This window comes from Lithobates pipiens, unplaced genomic scaffold (genome assembly GCF_037356315.1).
Source record: "Lithobates pipiens isolate NorthernLeopardFrog02 unplaced genomic scaffold, aLitPip1_a1.2 Scaffold_18, whole genome shotgun sequence".
Classification (NCBI taxonomy): Eukaryota; Metazoa; Chordata; class Amphibia; order Anura; family Ranidae; genus Lithobates; species Lithobates pipiens.
In genome coordinates, this window is record NW_027507758.1 from 577,370,284 (window position 1) to 577,389,840 (window position 19,557).

General features: G+C 43.6%; 1 protein-coding gene and 1 non-coding gene across 2 annotated transcripts in view; both read left to right on the top strand.

Moving 5' to 3' along the window:
* Positions 1-19,557, top strand: part of LOC143989073 (cytochrome P450 2K4-like) — a 116,582-nt gene that overhangs the window by 93,974 nt on the left and 3,051 nt on the right. The window contains exon 9 of the mRNA XM_077489084.1: positions 7,747-7,888. Coding sequence (XP_077345210.1) covers positions 7,747-7,888 — 142 coding nt within the window. The remainder of the gene's footprint in view (positions 1-7,746; positions 7,889-19,557) is intronic.
* Positions 13,475-13,547, top strand: TRNAA-UGC (transfer RNA alanine (anticodon UGC)). Its single transcript has one exon. It is a non-coding gene; the product is annotated as a tRNA-Ala (tRNA).

The following is a 19,557-nucleotide window of genomic DNA, read 5'->3' on the forward strand; positions in this document are numbered from 1 at the left end:
GTGCAGGAATGTGTACATTCCTACATGGGGTCACTTTGGGACACTTTCCATCTTCATTCTGTTTTGGTTACTCATGCTTCTCTAGTGCTCCAGTGTCCTCTTATTTTTTTATCTCTTTTGGTTGTGTACTACTGTGTAATGCTAATATTTATGCAACAATACATTTTCTATTTTATAAAAATATTTATTTTTTTCATAGTCCATTAAAGTTCCACTTTTGAGTAACTTTTAAGACATTTTTAAATACATTGGTTAAAATAATGCTGGGTATGAAGAAATACATTTTCTTTTTTATTCTTGGCATTGCCTTATTTTACAATGACAGGTGATCAATGATTTTTTTGCAGCAACCTGTGTACAGTGTCCAAATTAAAATGTTAAATGGTTAATCCAGTTAAAGCCACAAAAAAAAATCCAGTTCACTTCTAATCTATCTAATTAAGATGAAGGTGGCACTCCTTGGACCCCTGAACCACTTTGCCTACTTTTCAGAGAGGAAACATTAAACAACCATTGGTTGGGGAAATTCACGAATAAATGGTTGTGGTGCTCTAAACCATCCAACCTGGGTGAATGTCACCATAATGTTTGCTTCTACCAAAGAAGGAAATTTGTTAAAAGTGACAACAGTCAATAGGTAAAAATGAAAGAAGAAAAGCCTGAAGCCTGAAAAAAAAAACAATCACCAGTTTTAAGGACTGGTAAGATGCCCTTTTACATTTTTGTTCTTGTGTTTAGACAAATCTTAAGCTATTTTAGAACATGCCTAAGGAACATAAGACAATGAGCCCCTATGTTTCTATCATCTCCAGTACATGTGTGCGAGGTTAAGATTGAGGGATTGAAGAAGTTCTGGAGATACTAAAAATACATATTTTGTGTGTCTGCATACATATGTATGGACCAATCTAATTTCTTATGTAAATTAACCCTTCACTTTTCACATTTTGTTTAAGAAATCAATGCATAGGTAATCTTCCCACTGGAAATTAAAGGGGTTGTAAGCCCTCAGGGTTTTCACCTTTTAATATATTCTATGCATTGGGGTGAAACCCCCCACCAGAGCCCCCCTTTTATTTACCTGAGCCTGTTCCTTCCAGCAGAAATTGTCTGTGGCAATGGATGCAGCAGCAGGACTAGGGAGCATGCCTGCATGAGTGCCCCTAGGTAGAGCGGCTCTCTATAGGGGCTTGTGAGAAGAGGAGGAGTGCCACAGGGGGGACCCCAGAAGAGGTGGGTTGGGCCACTCTGTGTGAAATCACTGCACAGAGGAGGTAAGTATAGAAATTTTTGTTATTTAAAAGAAAATTAAGCTGTACAATCACTTTAAACCATGAGATGCATACTGCATAAAAGGAGTGTAGCCTATAGAGATGAACTCAGGCATGTTCAGATTCTTTTCCAACCCCACCTGAGTTATCCCGTCAGGAAGCTGCTATCTGTTCATCTGTACTGTGCCAATCATAAGCTGTAAAGGAATTACCCTCCCTGTAACCACACCAGTGTACCAGTGTTAATGGATAGGTGTGGCTATACTCTTGGCCACTTATGATTGGCCAAAATCAGTGATGGTGGGATCTCTCAAGTGGGTTCAGAGTAGGACCCAAACACACCTGAGCTCATACTGCTGAGCAAGCATCTGATGGAGCACAAATTGCAGCCTTTTTTTCCCTCCTTTTTACATATCATACATATTGTAAAAAAAAAATGCCAGTGCTAAGAAATGTATTGCAGAACGCATCAGATTTAAGTCTTCACCAGAAGATTAAAGTGACACTTTTCAAGGAAGTATAAGGGTTGTCATTGCTGGCCTTCTGAAGAAAATGTTGGTTGTCTGGTTGTGTATGGTTGTCTTTGACATTAAGACACTAACCCCAAACATACTGTATAGGAATATCACAAAATTGTCTGAATTTCCTACCTCTAAAATTTATATGGATCAGTTTCTCAGAAATCATTGATGCTAAAGCTTCAGCATGAATCTTTATATTCTGGGAAAAATTGAAGAATCTGTATAGGTATTGATCCTTTTACCCTCTTGTGTTTCACAAGCTCATGCCAATGCCCACAGCTCAGCTTCCTGTGCAGACATGAGGGAACATACTGAACTCTTTTCCACAATTTCACTGACTGTAGTCACTGCATAACCTGTGTGTGGCTAAAGCCGCGTACACACGTAGCGGTATGTCTGACGTACTTAGTCTGGCGGACTTCCCGCCAGACTGTCCGTCGGACTTTTCGAACGGGCTGCTTGCCCACACACGGCACTTTTTGAGCGGACTAATACGGCGTACTAAGTCCGCCGTACTATCCGCCCAACTTTTGAAATGAATGGACTCGCCTAGCCTACACACGCGGAGGAAAGTCCACTCATTTCGAGCGCGTCTCCAGGTAGGCGGGGCCCGCGAAGGAGATGTCGCTGGCCCCGCCGCCTGGTATGAACTTAAAGGGGAACCACCAATGCCGAAAAAATCGGCGTGGGGGTCCCCCCCAAGTCCACAACAGACCCTTGTCCGAGCACGCTACCCGGCTGGCCAGGAAAGGGGGGGCGAGCGAGCGCCCCCCCTTCTGAGCCGTACCAGGCCGCGTGCCCTTAACATGGGGGTGCCTTGGGGAAGGGGGGGTCGCGCGGCCCCCCCACTCCAAAGCACCTTGTCCCCATGTTGATGAGGACAAGGGCCTCTTCCCGACAACCCTGGCCGTTGGTTGTCGGGGTCTGCAGGCGGGGGACTTATCGGAATCCGGGAGCCCCCTTTAATAAGGGGGCCCCTGGATACCGGCCCCCCCACCCTATGTGAATGAGTATGGGGTACAATGTACCCCTACCCATTCACCTGTAAAATAAAAGTACAAAAAAAACACAACACACGAGATAAAATACTTTATTGCACAGCTCCGGGGGTCTTCTGTCTTCGGGGGTCTTCTCACCGGACTCCTCCGCTATCTTCTTGTAGCTCTTTTGCTAGCGGAGGAGTCCGGCTTTCTTCCTCGCCACCGGCCTCTTCTTCCGACTTCGGTTCTTCTGCCGGGCCGCCGCGCCGCCGCGCCTTCTTATAGCTCTTTTACAGGCGGTGGCCCGGTCTTCTGTCGCCGCCACCGCCGTCGCCTTCCGTTCTTCTTCTTCTTCAAGAGATGTTGACTCGACGATCTCTCCGGCCGCAATGCCAGGGACGCACTGCGCTGCCACTTATATAGGGACAAGGGGCGGTGTCACATGGGTTTATGTCACATGGGTTGGTGTCACATGGTGACCCCGCCCCCTTACAATGTCACAGTCCCGGAGGATGCTGGGACTGTCGCCATGTGACATCAACCCATGTGACCAACCCATGTGACATAAAGCCATGTGACACCACCCCTTGTCCCTATATAAGTGGCAGCGCAGCGCGTCGCTGGCATTGCGGCCGGAGAGATCGTCGAGTCAACATCTCCTGGAGAAGAAGAAGAAAAAGAAGAACGGAAGGCGGCGGCGGCGACAGAAGACCAGGCCACCGCCTGTAAAAGAGCTATAAGAAGGCGCGGTGGCCCGGCAGAAGAACCGAAGAGGGGGACAAGACCCCCGAAGTCGGAAGAAGAGGCCGGCGGCGAGGAAGAAAGCCGGACTCCTCCGCTAGCAAAAGAGCTACAAGAAGATAGCGGAGGAGTCCGGCGAGAAGACCCCCGAAGACGGAAGACCCCCGGAGCTGTGCAATAAAGTATTTTATCTCGTGTGTTGTGTTTTTTTTGTACTTTTATTTTACAGGTGAATGGGTAGGGGTACATTGTACCCCATACTCATTCACATAGGGTGGGGGGCCGGTATCCGGGGGCCCCCTTATTAAAGGGGGCTCCCGGATTCCGATAAGCCCCCTGCCCGCAGACCCCGACAACCAACGGCCAGGGTTGTCGGGAAGAGGCCCTTGTCCTCATCAACATGGGGATAAGGTGCTTTGGGGTGGGGGGGCCGCGCGGCCCCCCCTTCCCCAAGGCACCCCCCATGTTGAGGGCATGCGGCCTGGTACGGCTCGCTCGCCCCCCTTTCCTGGCTGGCCGGGTAGCGTGCTCGGACAAGGGTCTGTTGTGGACTTGGGGTTGTTTTTCGGCGTTAGGGTTCCCCTTTAAGTCCATACCAGGCGGCGGGGCCAGCGACGTCTCCTTCGCGGGCCCCGCCTACCTGGAGACCCGCTCGAAATGAGCGGACTTTTCTCCGGGAGGGAAAAGTCCGCTCATTTCAAAAGTACGGCGGACTGGCATACACATGGCTGGATTGTTCGCCGAAATGCGAGTCCAGCGGGAAGATTGGAGTGCAACACGGCATTCTAAGTCCGCCGTACTTTCGGGTCAAAAAAGTATGCCGGAGGCTACACACGGGGGGATTGTTTGGCGGACTTGAGGTTGCCGGACTTTTCCACCGGATTGTTTGATCGTGTGTACGCGGCATTACCATCCGGGGTGTAATACCTGGAACCATCAACAACGTCTGGGATGGGAGCCTCCTTCATCGGACTGATGGTTGTTGACTCAAGCTCTATCAAAGAAAGGCAGACATGGTGATCCTCAACGTGTCATCCTACAAGGTCACAAACTTGATTAGAATTAGAAAGGTTAGTATTGTTAGTTTGAAAATTTTCATTTTCGCCATTATCTCCCCCTTTTCTGCCTTAAAATAAACAGAAAGAAGAGACACAGGGTTTAGAATGGTGCAATTAGTAGGGGTTAGGAGAGCCACCAAGTACTTTGACAGTCTAGCTGCAGATAGATGTTTTGTCTGGACTTAATTTAGAATCTCCTGCACAGAATGGGGAGTGTTACAGGGGGATTTGTTTGGCATGAGAACTTTTATCTGCAAGTATAGGTCTGTTTGGATTTTAAGACTATCCATCTGAGCCACACTGATAGGGTATTGTGGTAATTGGGGCAAAACGCTCCTTGGTCTGATGTTTACTGTGGTTGGCGGAACTTGCTGAAGACCAACGTCATTCTTGTCAATTGCTCAAAGTTTGGCATCTACCACCGCCAGCACACCAACCCCAGAAAACAACCAAGTTCTACAGAGTCACCATTACACATAGACCCTAACCAACAATGCACTGCTAACCACAATACATGTTGGAGTATACTCAATGGCCGCCTGTATTTCAGATCTCAATAGATTGATGGGAATGTCATCGGATACCAGTATAGACTTAATGGCCTCTGGGTGTTGCCCAAACCTACAATGGAGAAGTTTTGGTGTTTGTAAGGACACTGTCTGACCTGTGAGCAAAGAAGCCAGCCACTCCCCCCCTCCATTGATATGTAAATAAACTAGTTGCATAGGTTTTGGAGCTGAGCAGAAGACAGGAAGTTAGTGGGAGGGTCTTGGGGGTCTTTTTAAGGAAGCATATGGTGAAAACAAAGGAGCTGTGTTTTGAGGAAAGAGGAAAGACATGGCTGTGTTTAAGAGACAACAGGAGGGGATTGAGAGAGAGAGAGAAAGGGGGGGGGGGGCGAATAGTTTGTGAGTGAGGTTAGATTTGGAGCTCCAGGTTAAAGAGGTTGTAGGAAGAGGAGATGCAAAGGTAGCAACAGTAGCAGGTTCAGAAGAAACAATAGTTGAAGAGCCACCAGCCTCAGAAAAACATAACTATAATTGAAAAAAAAACACCAAGGAAAAAGGGAAACTTTAAAACTTCAACTGGAACCTGAGTACTTTGCGGTTCCTGGCTCTGTGACTTGCAACAAAATATTACAAAAACACTTGTTTATTTAAGTAAAAATCCATCTAAAATGTGTCACTTAAAAAACAAATACAAAAGCAAAAACAAGATGGAATGCTTTCACTCTTTTACTCTTCTACCTTGATTAGGAAGAGCAAGAAGCATGCAAACTAAGGCGGGTCTCGTTTATTTATAGGGCTGAACAGGGATAACAAAGAGAGGTGGCAGCTTCACAATCAGCCAATCAGACACTTTTATACATTCAAATAGATACCAGGTAGTGACGTATGCGTTCTCTTGTGTGCAGAGCAATGTGTGCAGTTCCCCTCCAAGAAAATGCGCCTAGCAAACACTGCGGACATTACTCTGATCAGGACCATGTGCATATTCCCACCATTTACTATTGGCGCAAACAATACTCCACGAGGCTCAGCAAACCTACGATTATACTATTGTTCCCATGTACGTAGGTCTGTTTGCCAGGAGTGTTGATGCAGTCGCCATGAGGTAGCCGGTCTCTTAATGAGGCATTAACGAACATCCCTTAAATGCCGAACTGATCTCCATCTCCATGGGAAGGTTTCCACAACCAACAATCTTTCACCGGTGTCTGTATGTGAGGACGCGCTTGAATGAGCGTATAGCAGCAAAACTCACGCTGGGAAACATCTGACAATATACATTAAGAAAAATTTCCACAACATACCCTCTGCTGGTTGGGACCATTATAGGCAAAGAATGTACAGTATGTGAACTTATATAGGTATAAAAATAAAAATCTCTTTATTGGTACAATTTCATTAAAATCCACTATAAAATATAAACTGCCACTACATAATACATGTATGAATTACAAAATTGTAGTTACAACAGCAACCTTGACCGTAATTATAGAGATGCCTAAGCAGCATTTCCTGGCAATTTTATATTTCTAAATATATAAGCTCACATACATTCTTTGCCTATAATATTCGCAACAAACGGAGGGTATTCTTTTCGATACAAAATGACATGCGGTTTCTCAAAAATACATTTTAATTTCTTTCTTTTACTGTTGAAATATGACTATTCTCTGTCTCCCCGATTACTTCTCATTAAAATGGATGAGTTTCTTTTTTAGCAAATACATCTGATTTTGTATATTGTTTTTCTAGAAGAAAGATTTGCTGTTCATATTTCTGTTTGAAAGAAGCCAACAATCTGCCTCCAAATGTGCCTCCTATCAAAGGACTCTCTTGCCCAAATATGCAATTTTTAAAACCTGTACCTGAAACAATTTAGTTTCAGGTAATATTCCTCACTCAAATAGGCCTAATCTTTGCCTTAAAATTATTTTCCCATTAATAAGGTTGATATTTTCTGCCGAAAATCAATACAGAAGTTATACTACACAAAGATTATGGCTGTTTTTATATGTATTAATGAAATCTTCCTGCTCTTTCCCTCAAACAATGGCCTATCCAAAAAGGCTTAAAAGGTATACTTAACTACTACCATAAAGGTCCCTTAAGCGCAAAATCACATACCTCTACATGATTACTTTCTTCAGCTGTGGGGGCATGTGCACGTGACGCTGCTTCCTCTGTGATTGGACACAGTGGGAGCCAATCAGCGGGTCCGGTGTTTGTTCCGAGAGAGGCAGAACGGTGGTCTGCATATGTAAACAAGGCAGATAGCCGTTCTGCTAGTAAGAAAGACAGATTGTGTGTTTCTGCTAAGCATGAACACAAATCTTTTCTTCAGTTAAACCATCCTCCACACAGTAAGAAAGCACTCCCAGGGAACACGGTTAACCCTTTGATCACCCCTGATGTTAACTCCTTCCCTGCCAGTTTCATTAGTGCAATGACAGTGCAATTTTTTTTTAGCACTGACCACTCTATTGGTCATTCCTCCCCCAAAAATGTTTGTGTCAGATTTTTCCAGGTCATAAGAATCTGTGAAGGAACTCAGAGGCATCTCAGTCGGAACTCAAGTGAAAACAATTTGCACCTAAATGCAAGTTCCATTCATCCATCTGCTGGACATTATGATTCATCCAAACATCTCACATCTCTTTCCTTTGCAGAATACTCAAGTGATTCCATTACTGTATTCCGTCCTAAGAGACAAAGAGCACTTTGAGAAGCCAGAAGAGTTTTACCCTCAGCACTTTCTGGACTCGGAAGGAAACTTTGTTAAGAATGAAGCTTTTATACCATTTTCTGCAGGTAAGTAATTCAAAGGATGGAAACTTTACAGTGGCCTGAAACAGTGACAGACTGTCAGTAAAGGGCACCAGTGCAGAAGTTCCATACAAGGGCCATTGTAAACAATATCACAAAATTTAGTTATATAAGATGCAAATAAAGAGTAAAAGAATAAAGAATATTTTTAAGAAAATTACCTTGCCCTTTCCACACATTAACCATAGTTACATAATTTTAATGCACGTGTATCTTGATGTATATGGACAAAGCAAATTCATTTCTGTATTTAGCACAATGTGTTGGAAACTTTGCACCCTCAAAAAAAAAAAAATGTGGCAAAAAGGAAGTACCAGCACTGTCCCCTAAAAACTATATCTAATGCTAAAATATTTTTCTTATAAAATATTAAATTGTTGAAGCCCCTGTGAGGGTCTTTTTGCCCTTTGGCTCTCCAACAAGGGAGATCTCCCTTTATTTTCTATCCTGAAGATGCGACAGAAAATGAGAGCAGATCTCTCCAAAATGAAGGGGATGCCTAATTTATTTTATGGGTTAAAATCAATAGAGTGGTGTTGCGCTCTCAGCGTGAGAAATACTCAAATAAATAGTCAAATAAATAAATAATCCCCAAAATTCTTGTGATAAAAATCCGAAAAAAAAGGGAAAGAAATAAATGAACAGGTGATAGCTATAATAAATATCACAGTGAAAAAAATAAAAAAATTAAAAACGTGGTGATTAAGCAAATTATGAAATTAAGATAATCAAACAAACTTCAAAGTATATACAGTAAATTTGTGTATATACCAATACACAGTGAATAGTGTCACTCAAGTGAGATTTCATACACAAAGTGGGTTAAAAATCCTTCAAACAATATTAAAATTGCAAAAATCAATATCAGCACGCATAGATGTCAATAAAGTGTCCAGTGCATTCATCCACAATAGTGAAATTACAAAGTCCTCCAAATAGATAAAAACCATCAGCACACATAAGTGTCTGCAAAGTGTCCAGTGCATATCCCGGTGTCCACCGACCAGTGAGTGTACTATATAATTACCTTACATCTTGAAAGAACCATGTGAGTAGTTTTGTATTATTAATAAAAATCACTCTGTTTACATAATATACTACACCATGGTTGGCTCCGGTTTTGTTTCTGAATACCCCCTCAAAGTTGCCTCCTACACCAAGTGCCAGGATAAGAGGAATAGCGTGGTATTGGATCTCCCCCCTTCTCCTCTGCCTTCCTTCCAGGAGTCTATGTTTATGCTGTTAACCTTACAGCTGTAAGGTAATTATATAGTACACTCACTGGTCAGTGGACTCCGGGATATGCACTGGACACTTTTCTGACACTTATGTGTGCTGATGGTTTTTATCTATTTGGAGAACTTTGGAATTTCACTATTGTGTATGAATGCACTGGACACTTTATTGACACCTATGCGTGCTGATATTGATTTTTGCAATTTTAATATTGTTTGACGGATTTTTAACCAACTTTGTGTATGAAATCTCACTTGAGTGACACTATTCACCGTGTATTGGGATATACACAAATTTATATACTTTGAAGTTTGTTTGATTATCTTAATTTCATAATTTGCTTAATCACCACGTTTTTCATTTTTTTATTTTTTCACTGTGATATTTATTATTGCTATCACCTGTTCATTTATTTTTTTCCCTTTCTTTCGGATTTTTATCACATTAATTTTGGGGATTATTTATTTATTTATTTATTTGACTATTTATTTGAGTATTTCTCACACTGAGAGCACAACACCACTCTATTGATTTTGTCCATTTACTGATGAGATTTGTTTGACTCATGTGGTGTATGCAGCACTTTTGAGACGTGATTTATCTTTTAGCTTTCCTTAATAGCGCAGGAGCCACATATTGCCATATATATTTTATGGGTTGCCACATTTGTTTGCCATTCCTTTATGTTTTTCCACTGTAACCTTAAATCTCTGGATGTCTGATGCATAGTTGCTGAGCCATGCCTTGCCCTCTGTGTTAGAGCCTGTGTTACTGGGGCTATATATGGAGGTCAAGCCAATTTCCTCTCTGCTGGAGGACTCCCTTTGTAATCTGCCTTTTCCTTTTCTTCACTGTCCATGATTTGAAGTGTAGAGAGGCTGGCACTTCTCATTTTCACTTTAGCATGGCTGTGCAGGGCAGAAAACCCTTTGCTTCAGGACCACAACAACACACCTCAACCGGCTCTTAACCTCTTCAAAATGACCTAGGAAAATAGGAATGCTTCCCAAAAAAATGCCAAAACTGCTGAAAGGGCATCACAAAGTGGTTTCTGACATCACAAATTTCTGCCTTTCTTCCTTTCCTGGCTATTGCACATAAACTAAGAAGATCCACACACCACGCAGGCCTAGATGCCCCCCACCCCTCTCCAAGCCTACCTTCCAGGCTGGAAGTATAGCAAACAACTGTAGCCAGTGGCCTGGAGTCCTTCTGAATCTCCCGTGATAATAAAAAAAGATGGGGAGAGATGGGAGTGTCTTAAAGCCTAAACATTTTTTACCTTTAAGCATTTCTTGCATTAATGTAACAAATGTTTAGACATCAGTATCCCCCCTTACCCACCCCCCTTTACATTTTTACTTACCTGAGACCTCAATCGATCCAGTGCTGTGTCTGTCTGCAGATTTTCTCTCCCTTCACTTTCTGGTGCCATTGGCTGCTGCTGCTACCAATCAAAGCCAGCGACAAAGGAGTGAGGGGCATAGCCAAGTCATGCTGGCTGTGTCAATAGACCCAGACAGTGAGGCTCTGGGTCGGGCATTTATGAGTTCCCCAATAGAAAGCGACTTTGTATGGGGATACTCTGCAGAGGAGAGATGCCAGGAGTGATGGCAGGGAACCTGACAAGAGGGTGTTTGGGGCCAATGGAATTGCACAGAGCAGGTATGCATAAACCTGTTTGCTATTAATAATAAAAAAAAGTATTTATAGTGGGCATGGCCAGCCGCGGAGCAGAATTGAAGCTTGAGTCCTGAGCTCCGCTCCACAGCAGGCATTGACGGGCCGGCAGCTGCAGTGCACTGGGCTTCTCCTATCCCTCCCAAAAGAGAGGGGAAAGCAGAGGGATGACGAGCGGCTTGCCAGGGATGCGTAATCCGCCACCACAACCGTGCCGCTTGACTGAATACTTCAGCCTCATGGAACAGGGGAACAGACAAGATGGCGCCGGCTGCGCCGGCCATAACCCGGGCTCCGCCGCACACTGGTGAACACACAGCACTCAGCCAAGCTGCCCAACGAGTGCAGAGCTGACAGAAAGAAGTGAGACAGAAGAGATGGACAGTCTCACCCCCAGTGATAGAACCAGGAGACATACAGCAGGATAGAGATAAGAGACTTGCCACATCTCCCTGCAACTCTCCTCACAAATCCCACCAGGCAAAGAAACATCATGGGAACGACCCAGGACCCATGCCTTATAATTCCACACCTCTATCCACCCTGGCAAATATACCGGTGACTGACAATCCTGTATCAGAGACCATGTTGAAGTCAATGTTGCTTACACTGAAAAAAGATCTGCACAGGGAGCTGCAACTCTCCCTATCCCAGGCACATGACGGGCTTGACTGCCTGGAAAACAGGGCAGACATGACAGAAGAACACATCTCTGACATGAGCAAAACTCATAATGAGCTCCTTGATGCACACGACCACCACACGGATGAGATTCAAAAAATAAAAATGAAGCTCGCAGACCTCGAGGACAGGTCTAGATAAAATAACATAAAATTTAGAGGGATCCCTGAATCCGTACCACCCACTGAGCTCCAAAAATACCTGCAACAGCTCTTCATCACCCTGCTTCCTAATCTCACCCACCAAGACATGCTAATTGACTGTGCACACCGAATCGCAAAACCAGACCATCTGCCAGTGGATACACCCCGGGATATCCTAACCAGAATCCACTTTTTTCATATCAAGGAACAAATCCTCCATGCAGCTAGGAATCTCAGACCCTTACCAGCACCCTACGCCAAAATATCTCTCTTTACGGATCTATCACCTGCTACCATGGAACTACGAAGAGCATATGACACGGTCACATCCATCCTGCAAGAAAACAAAATCACTTATCGATGGGGATATTCCACCAAGCTTCTGGTCAACTATCAGCAAAAAATTGTTCTGATTTTATCCCCCAAAGACGGATACAAGAAACTGACTAACTGGGGGATTATTACCCATCCCTGCGACCTCTCACAGATCCGGTAATAAAGCTACCTCCTCATCTCCTCCCCATCAGTATCATCCTAACAAAATAAACAAGGCCTAACACCCACTCCAATATCAATGTCCCCAGCGTGAAATGTCCTGCTTGGGCAACCTACTTGTTTCCACCTCCCCACCAAACTAGAGTGTGCTAAGCACATCCCCATATGTGTTCACGTTTAACTCAGGTATACCACAGTTTATGCATAGTGTTTGCTTTTTAGTACCTATTGTTATTAGAACAAGTTATTATCTTTCAACGATTGTTTATACTTTGGGTTGAGTACAACCTAGGCGGTAACGTTTGCCTCTTCTCTGCCTAGGGAACAAGAACTAACGGGCTGACTGTTATAAATCTTAACGATTAAGTCTGTCTAACATCTGATCTTTGTAATATACAGCTGTGTACATACTGTGATCGCATTCAACACCTGCGCACTGTCCCAGGTCACCTGACATTATGCCACTCACTATCGTATCCATTAATGCCAAAGGGCTCAATTCCCCATTCAAAAGAAATCTCCTATGGAAAGAAGCATGTTCCTAACAGGCGGATATATTATGTGTGCAAGAGAAGTACTTTCCAAACCGCCAAGTTGTACACATAAAAAGTACTCCCACTATTTCTTCTCTAACAACAACAAAAAGAAATGTGGAGTAATGATAGCCATCAACTCCAAAATCGCCTTTTCCTTACATCAAGTAGATACAGGCGATGAGGGCAGATTTATAATTATATCCACTACCATTGACAACCACCCAATAACCCTGGTAAACATTTATGTACCCAATATCTCCCAGAATTAAAAAAAACTCAGTTCCAAACTGCACCCTTATAAAACTGACACATTAGTCATATGTGGTGACTTCAATGACATCCCCAATCCCACACTAGACTCCCCCAACCCCGGTAGGAAAGGGACATCAGCTGTCTTCGCATTCATGGACAACGGAAATCTCTATGACCCCTGGAGGTGTATGCACGATGTTGAATGCGATTACACATTTTATTCCCTCCCTGGAAATTCATACTCACGGATCGACCTCTTTCTTACAAAAAAAAAAGCTCTATTGTCCACCTCAGAATCACGTATTGGCTTAATCACATGGTCAGATCATGCACCGATATCCCTAAAATGATTCCCCCAATCTGCCCAACCAACCATTCTCTATGGAGAATGAATTCCTCCCTCATAACCAATCCAAGATATGAAAGTAGGATTAAATCCGAGATTGAGAATTTCTTTGAGAACAATTGTGCATCAATTGACGATCAATCCACTGTACGGTTAGCTCACAAAGCTTTTCTATAAAGGCTCCTTATCAAATTTGAGCAAAGGGGGATTAGCTCAAGTGGTAGAGCGCTCGCTTTGCATGCGAGAGGTAGCGGGATCGATGCCCGCATTCTCCAAACGCAGCTTTCCTGGTTTCACGGGAGGCACCTTGCTTTAAGGCGGCACAGTGGTGTAGTGGTTAGCACTCTCACCTAGCAGTAAGAAGGGTCACTGGTTCAAATCTCAACCACGACACTACCTGCCTGGAGTTTGCATGTTCTCCCTGTGCTTGCGTGGGTTTCCTCCGGGTACTCTGGTTTCCTCCCACACTCCAAAGACATGCAGGTAGGTTAATTGGCTTCTGTCCAAAATTGGCCCTAGTATATGAATGGGGACCTTGGATTGTGGGCTCCTTGAGGATAGGGACCAATGTGAGTGTGTAACTGTACAGGGATAGGGACAATTGTAGACACTCAGGTTGAACTGGATGGACTGGTGTCTTTATTCAACCTTACTAACTATAAAACTATGAAACTATGAATTTGGCACTCAAGAGCGCAGGAGACAGTCAATAGAAATAGAGACGTTGTTACAACAAATTAAAACCCTAGAAACAACAAACAAGAATTCGCCCAGTAAGGAAACACTGGAAGCAATCAGAGACTACAGACGTAAATTAAGTGAGCTGCTACATTATAAATTTGACTACTACGCCAAAAGGCTAAAACTAAAATCTGCCTTTTGTAACAAGTCTGGAGCCTTTCTGGCCAGACAAGTTAAAGTGGGGTTCCACCCTAAAGTGGAACTTCCGCTCATCAGACCCCCCCCCCCCGGTGTCACAATTGGCACCTTTCAGGGGGGAGGGGGGTGCAGATACCTGTCAAAAACAGGTATTTACACCCACTTCTGGGCATAGACTCCCACGGGAGTCTATGCCTCTTCCTGTCCCTACGCGCTGTCTGCTGGGACACACACGGGTCCCAGAGACAGCGCGGACAATTCCTACTGCACTGCGCGGCTCGCGCATGCGCAGTAGGGAATCGGGAAGTGAAGTCGCAATGCTTCACTTCCTGATTCCCTCACCTAGAATGGTGGCAGCAGCAGCCGAGAGCCGAGCGATCGATCGGCCTCGGCTGCCGACATCACTGGATCCTGGGACAGATGAGTGTCCATTTATTAAAAGTCAGCAGCTGCAGTATTTGTAGCTGCTGGCTTTTAATATTTTTTTCACAGTGAAATCCCTCTTTAAACAGCAGCAAAGGCGCACCAAAATTCCATACCTCCTAAACTCACAAGGCACACAAATGACCAACCCATTATACATAGCCAACACATTTGCGTCCTTCTACTCACGACTATATAACCTACAAAAGAAAGACTCCAATGCCCCAGCAAGCACAGAGGAAATTGAAATCTTTCTTTCATCCATACACTTACCCTCACTGACACACAAACAACTACACAATCTGTCTGCCCCATTCACGCAGGACGAAATGTATAATGCCATTAAATCTCTCCCTCTACACAAAGCACCAGGACCGGATAAATACTATAAGCATTTCAATTACATCCTCTCACCCCATTTAATCAATATGTGTCTAAGGGAAAAATGCCAAGTGAATGTCTCGAGGCCTCAAAGTGACTCTCCCTAAACCAGGTAAACCACCCCAGGAATCTATAGTCCCATCTCGCTGTCAAATACGGAGACTAAATTATACGCCAAACTGCTAGCTCTCCATCTCTCCATGGCCATGAACCAACTGATACACATAGATCAAGTTGGCTACATCCTGGGAAGACAAACTACAGATGGAACCTGACGATTTATTGACATCTTCCAATAGACAGAGCATAATCAAATGCCTTCTCTGCTCCTCTCTTTGGACGCAGAGAAGGCATTCGATAGAGTACACTGGACATACCTAGAAGCAGTACTGTAAAAGTTTGGCATATCAGGCATGCTTTTGAATGCCATCCTTTGCCTCTTTACGGACCCGAGTGCACAAGTATGGACCTCAGGTGTAATATCTGACCCTTTCTATATTACCAATGGCACACAACAAGGCTGTCCCTTATCGCCTTTAATTTTCACCATGGTCATGGAACCTTTAGCCCAACAAATTCGATCTGAGCCAAAGTCAAAGGTATAAAAATTGGCCCTACATATCTCTCAACACTCCCCATTCTCATGGTCAAAAGATCCATTCCTAACTTATTTAGGAATCTGCCTATACACACCCATCAAAAGTCTCCTGCTCATAAACCTAGCAGCCCTAGTAGAGAAGCTTAACAAAATATCTAGTGAAATAAATCACCCCTATGTATCCTGGGCAGGCAGGATTGCCTGTTTTTCATACTCTTCCAGTACCGTTCCTTCCAATGCACCTACAAACTCTCCAGTCACTCATCAACTCCTTTATCTGGCAACACAAAAGGGTCAGAGTCAAAAAAATAAAATCTGATGACCCCAAGTATGGGAGGATTGGGGCTCCAACCCTAAACCTCTATTACAAGGCAGTCATTTTGGATCAACTCAAATCCTGGTGGAACACATCTACCCCTTCCAATTGGGCACAAATAGAAGCAGTGACACTAACCAAAGAGCCAAAACTACTCCTCTGTGCCTCGCTTCTTACACCCACCACCAAGCATTTCCCAATGGACACAATCTCAACCTCTCTGAGAGTATGGACCTCACTACCTCAAATATTGAAAGGAATACCTCATTCCATATTGCAATACATCCCAACTCAAGCCCTCTCACGCCTCCTCCCATACCTCCAGATACAGCCGTGGATCGACACAGGTATTTACGATCTTGGAAAGATCTTCTCCACATCCAACCTAAAATCATTCAAAAACCTCCAAACCCCTTTTGGGATTTCTTCAAAAACCTTCTATATCTACTTAAGGGTTAGGTCTCTAATCAACAAAAGACAATGGACAAAACAAGACAGAATTCTGCACAGCACGCTTAAACATTTCACCATGAGTGAACACGCACATAAAGGAATCTCGTATATATCTACAACATACTCTCTCGACCTGCAGAAGACCCAATCCAATCTCAAATCCTGAAATGGGCCAAGCACATCCCTTCAGCCTCACCAAATAGTCTGTGGTACAATGCCCTATCCTTGCCATTAAAACTCTCGCATTGCACCGCACACTGGGAATCCTTGCAAAAACTCTTTCAACACTGGTACTATACTCCCAGAAAACTTGCCAAGATCTACCCCAATGTATCTCACTTGTGTTGGAGAGGGTGTGGCTTTCCAGGTACTCTTTTCCATATATGGTGGGAATGCCCGAGTTTTTACAGAGTTTTGGAACCAAATACGGAATATGCTCCAATCAACCACTCACACAACAACTACCCTATCATCCATAGACCTCCTTTGGGTCTGATGATCCCCTCCTGGCCTAAAGAAATTCAAACCGTAGCCACCCATATCCTTATAGCCGTAAGGCTAGCACTCGCACGGAAATGGAAAAATACTCAACCATCTGATATCCGAGAGGTAATCAATATCTTGAACAACAACTTCAAATTGGAATACAGCTTCTCCAAAGCCCATCTCACCACAAAGAACTTCCTTAAAAACTGGGATCCATGGATCAAAGAACCCAGAAGTACACAGCTTAAATAACTTTTGAACAGTCCTTCTCCCCTAAAAGGACTCATAATACCCATTATGTTCTTCACCTTATGTTCTTTACTCTGCCTTATAAGTGATATACAGGCACACACACACATCTCAGCATTGTGCACCTAGTTTATGATGCAACTACCTAACGCTACAGGTGTGATTGCCTGTCAACTATCCAGTTTATACCTACACTTCTAACAAATAACAAGACTTTAAGTTAACTGAGACGCTGATTCAGAAAATGTATGTTTTATTTTTCTCTTGCTCCGGTTGTTACCCACTCTAGTCAGCGTAGTTGTATGTTATAAAAAATTATATCAACATACATGTGATTTATACACCTATATACCGAGGTATATACATACAGCAGTACATTCTTTTATACCAACGGTATTATTTCCTCTGTTACCTTTTTTTGTATAAGTTGAAAAATTAATAAACTTCGAAGTTAAAAATAAAGTATTTACAATCACATTAATACTTACAAACACTGGGGGCATGGCAGGGGGCCGGAGGATATGGCTGTCTGAGCACAGAGCTCTGGCACAGTAGGACTCAGTGAGTGGCCCAGAGCAATGGGGAGAATTCCTATTAACTCCTCAAGCAGTGGTGACACCTCGTGAAGCAGAAGTGAGCTATGGGGAAAGGGAAAAATAGAGAGGGGTCCTGCAAATTAACTGATTGTTTTGGTCTGGTGGTCGCCCCAGGAATCCAAGATGGTGCCAGCACCTCGGCTCAAGCATACTAACAGGCAGGGACGACTACTGCTGTTGCAGACACAAGGAAGAGGCAGACAGAGGAGAGACACAGTGCAGGAGGAGAGCTGAATGCTTATACTTCTACAAGCCCAGCGAAGCAAAGGAGGATATTGGAGGCTGATGAGGAGAATGTGAGTGTCAGTCCTTTTGGAAATGAATCTATATCTGATGTTAATAGATTTAGAGAGCTGCTGTACGCTTTGCCCACAGCAGACCAGCCGATAGTAGATGCTACCCTTAAGGACATGCTAATTACACTCAGGGGAGCCCTTCAACATGATATTTCTACCTTTATGAAGCAAACTAAATGGAACTAGAGGAGCTGGGTGAGAGAGTTGACCATATAGAGCAGTGGTCATCAACCCTGTCCTCAGGGCCCACTAACAGGCCAGGTTTGCAAGATAACTGAAATACATCACAGGTGATATAATTTTCTGCTCAGTGATCGCAGTATTCTAGTCTGCATCTCCCCAAAGTAATACATAAAACCTGGCCTGTTAGTGGGCCCTGAGGACAGGGTTGATGACCACTGATATAGAGAACAGGATGGGGGATTATGCTCAAGCTCACAATGAACTTTGAAATGCTCACAATGACCTTACAGAAGTAATTTGTTATGTGAAAATTAAAATAGCGGACCTGAAAGACTGGTCTCGTTGGAAAAATGTTAAATTCAGGGGCATAGCTGAAACAGTCGCTGCTGTTGAACTCCTCCCATTCCTACAGAATACGATATCAGAATTGCTTCCTGAAACCTTAGAATTTGATAACTGATTGAGCTCATCGACTCCCGAAGCCATTCTTTCTCCCCAAAAAATCCATAGTGATGTAATAGAGAAGATTAATTTCTTCTGTGTCAAAGATCAATTAATGCACCTTTCGAGATAAAGAAATTCCAAGCCTGAACCTTACACTGGAATATCATTATATGCAGATCTCTCCCAATCGACTGTTTTAGCTCGCAAAAACCTGAACCTTTAACTATTGTTTACAGTGTGCTTTCTGTTAAGGAGGAACAATCATGTCTTAGGTAGCTGTCCTCAGGGATGATGAGGGGCAACTTTAATTTAACAATAATTTTAAATAGCCACAAAAGGATATTAATACATTTTGTGTACACCAAATGCCTTTGAAAACCCATTTATTACTTTGTAAAAGTAGCAACGACATCATCACTATGCTTCACACAGTCTATGCAGAATGCAAGGCTATGGGAGGAACCAGCAGGTCCCCTTACTATGGGCTGCCTACAGAAAACTATAGGAGGTTGAAACAGGGGAACCCTCAAAGGACGGAGAACAGCGGTGGTTCATTTGCTTTATTCAGTCACAAGGAAGCATGTCCTGATCCCACATATAGGCTATCCTCTTTGCTGGGAGATCAGCCATCCTCTTTTGGTATGCCTTTTGTTTTTTGGAATGTTTTTTACTCCCCTTACTTGGTTTTACTTCACATACACCCCCTCATGTAGTCCCTTTGTGGGAAAACAGACATTTTTGCCCCTTTACATGTTTACACTTTTACACATTTAACTAATCCCTTTTTAACACATTTTTTTCTAGGAACACCATGCACTTTTGGTGTACACATAGTCCATTGGATCACGCTGTGACCACTATTCTGGGCTCCGGGGCTGCTCCAAGGCCACTATATACTCACAGGGGACATCTATCAATGCAAAAAAAACTTTTAAAAACTGACGTTTTTCAGGAGCGGTGATTTTAATAATGCTTAAAATG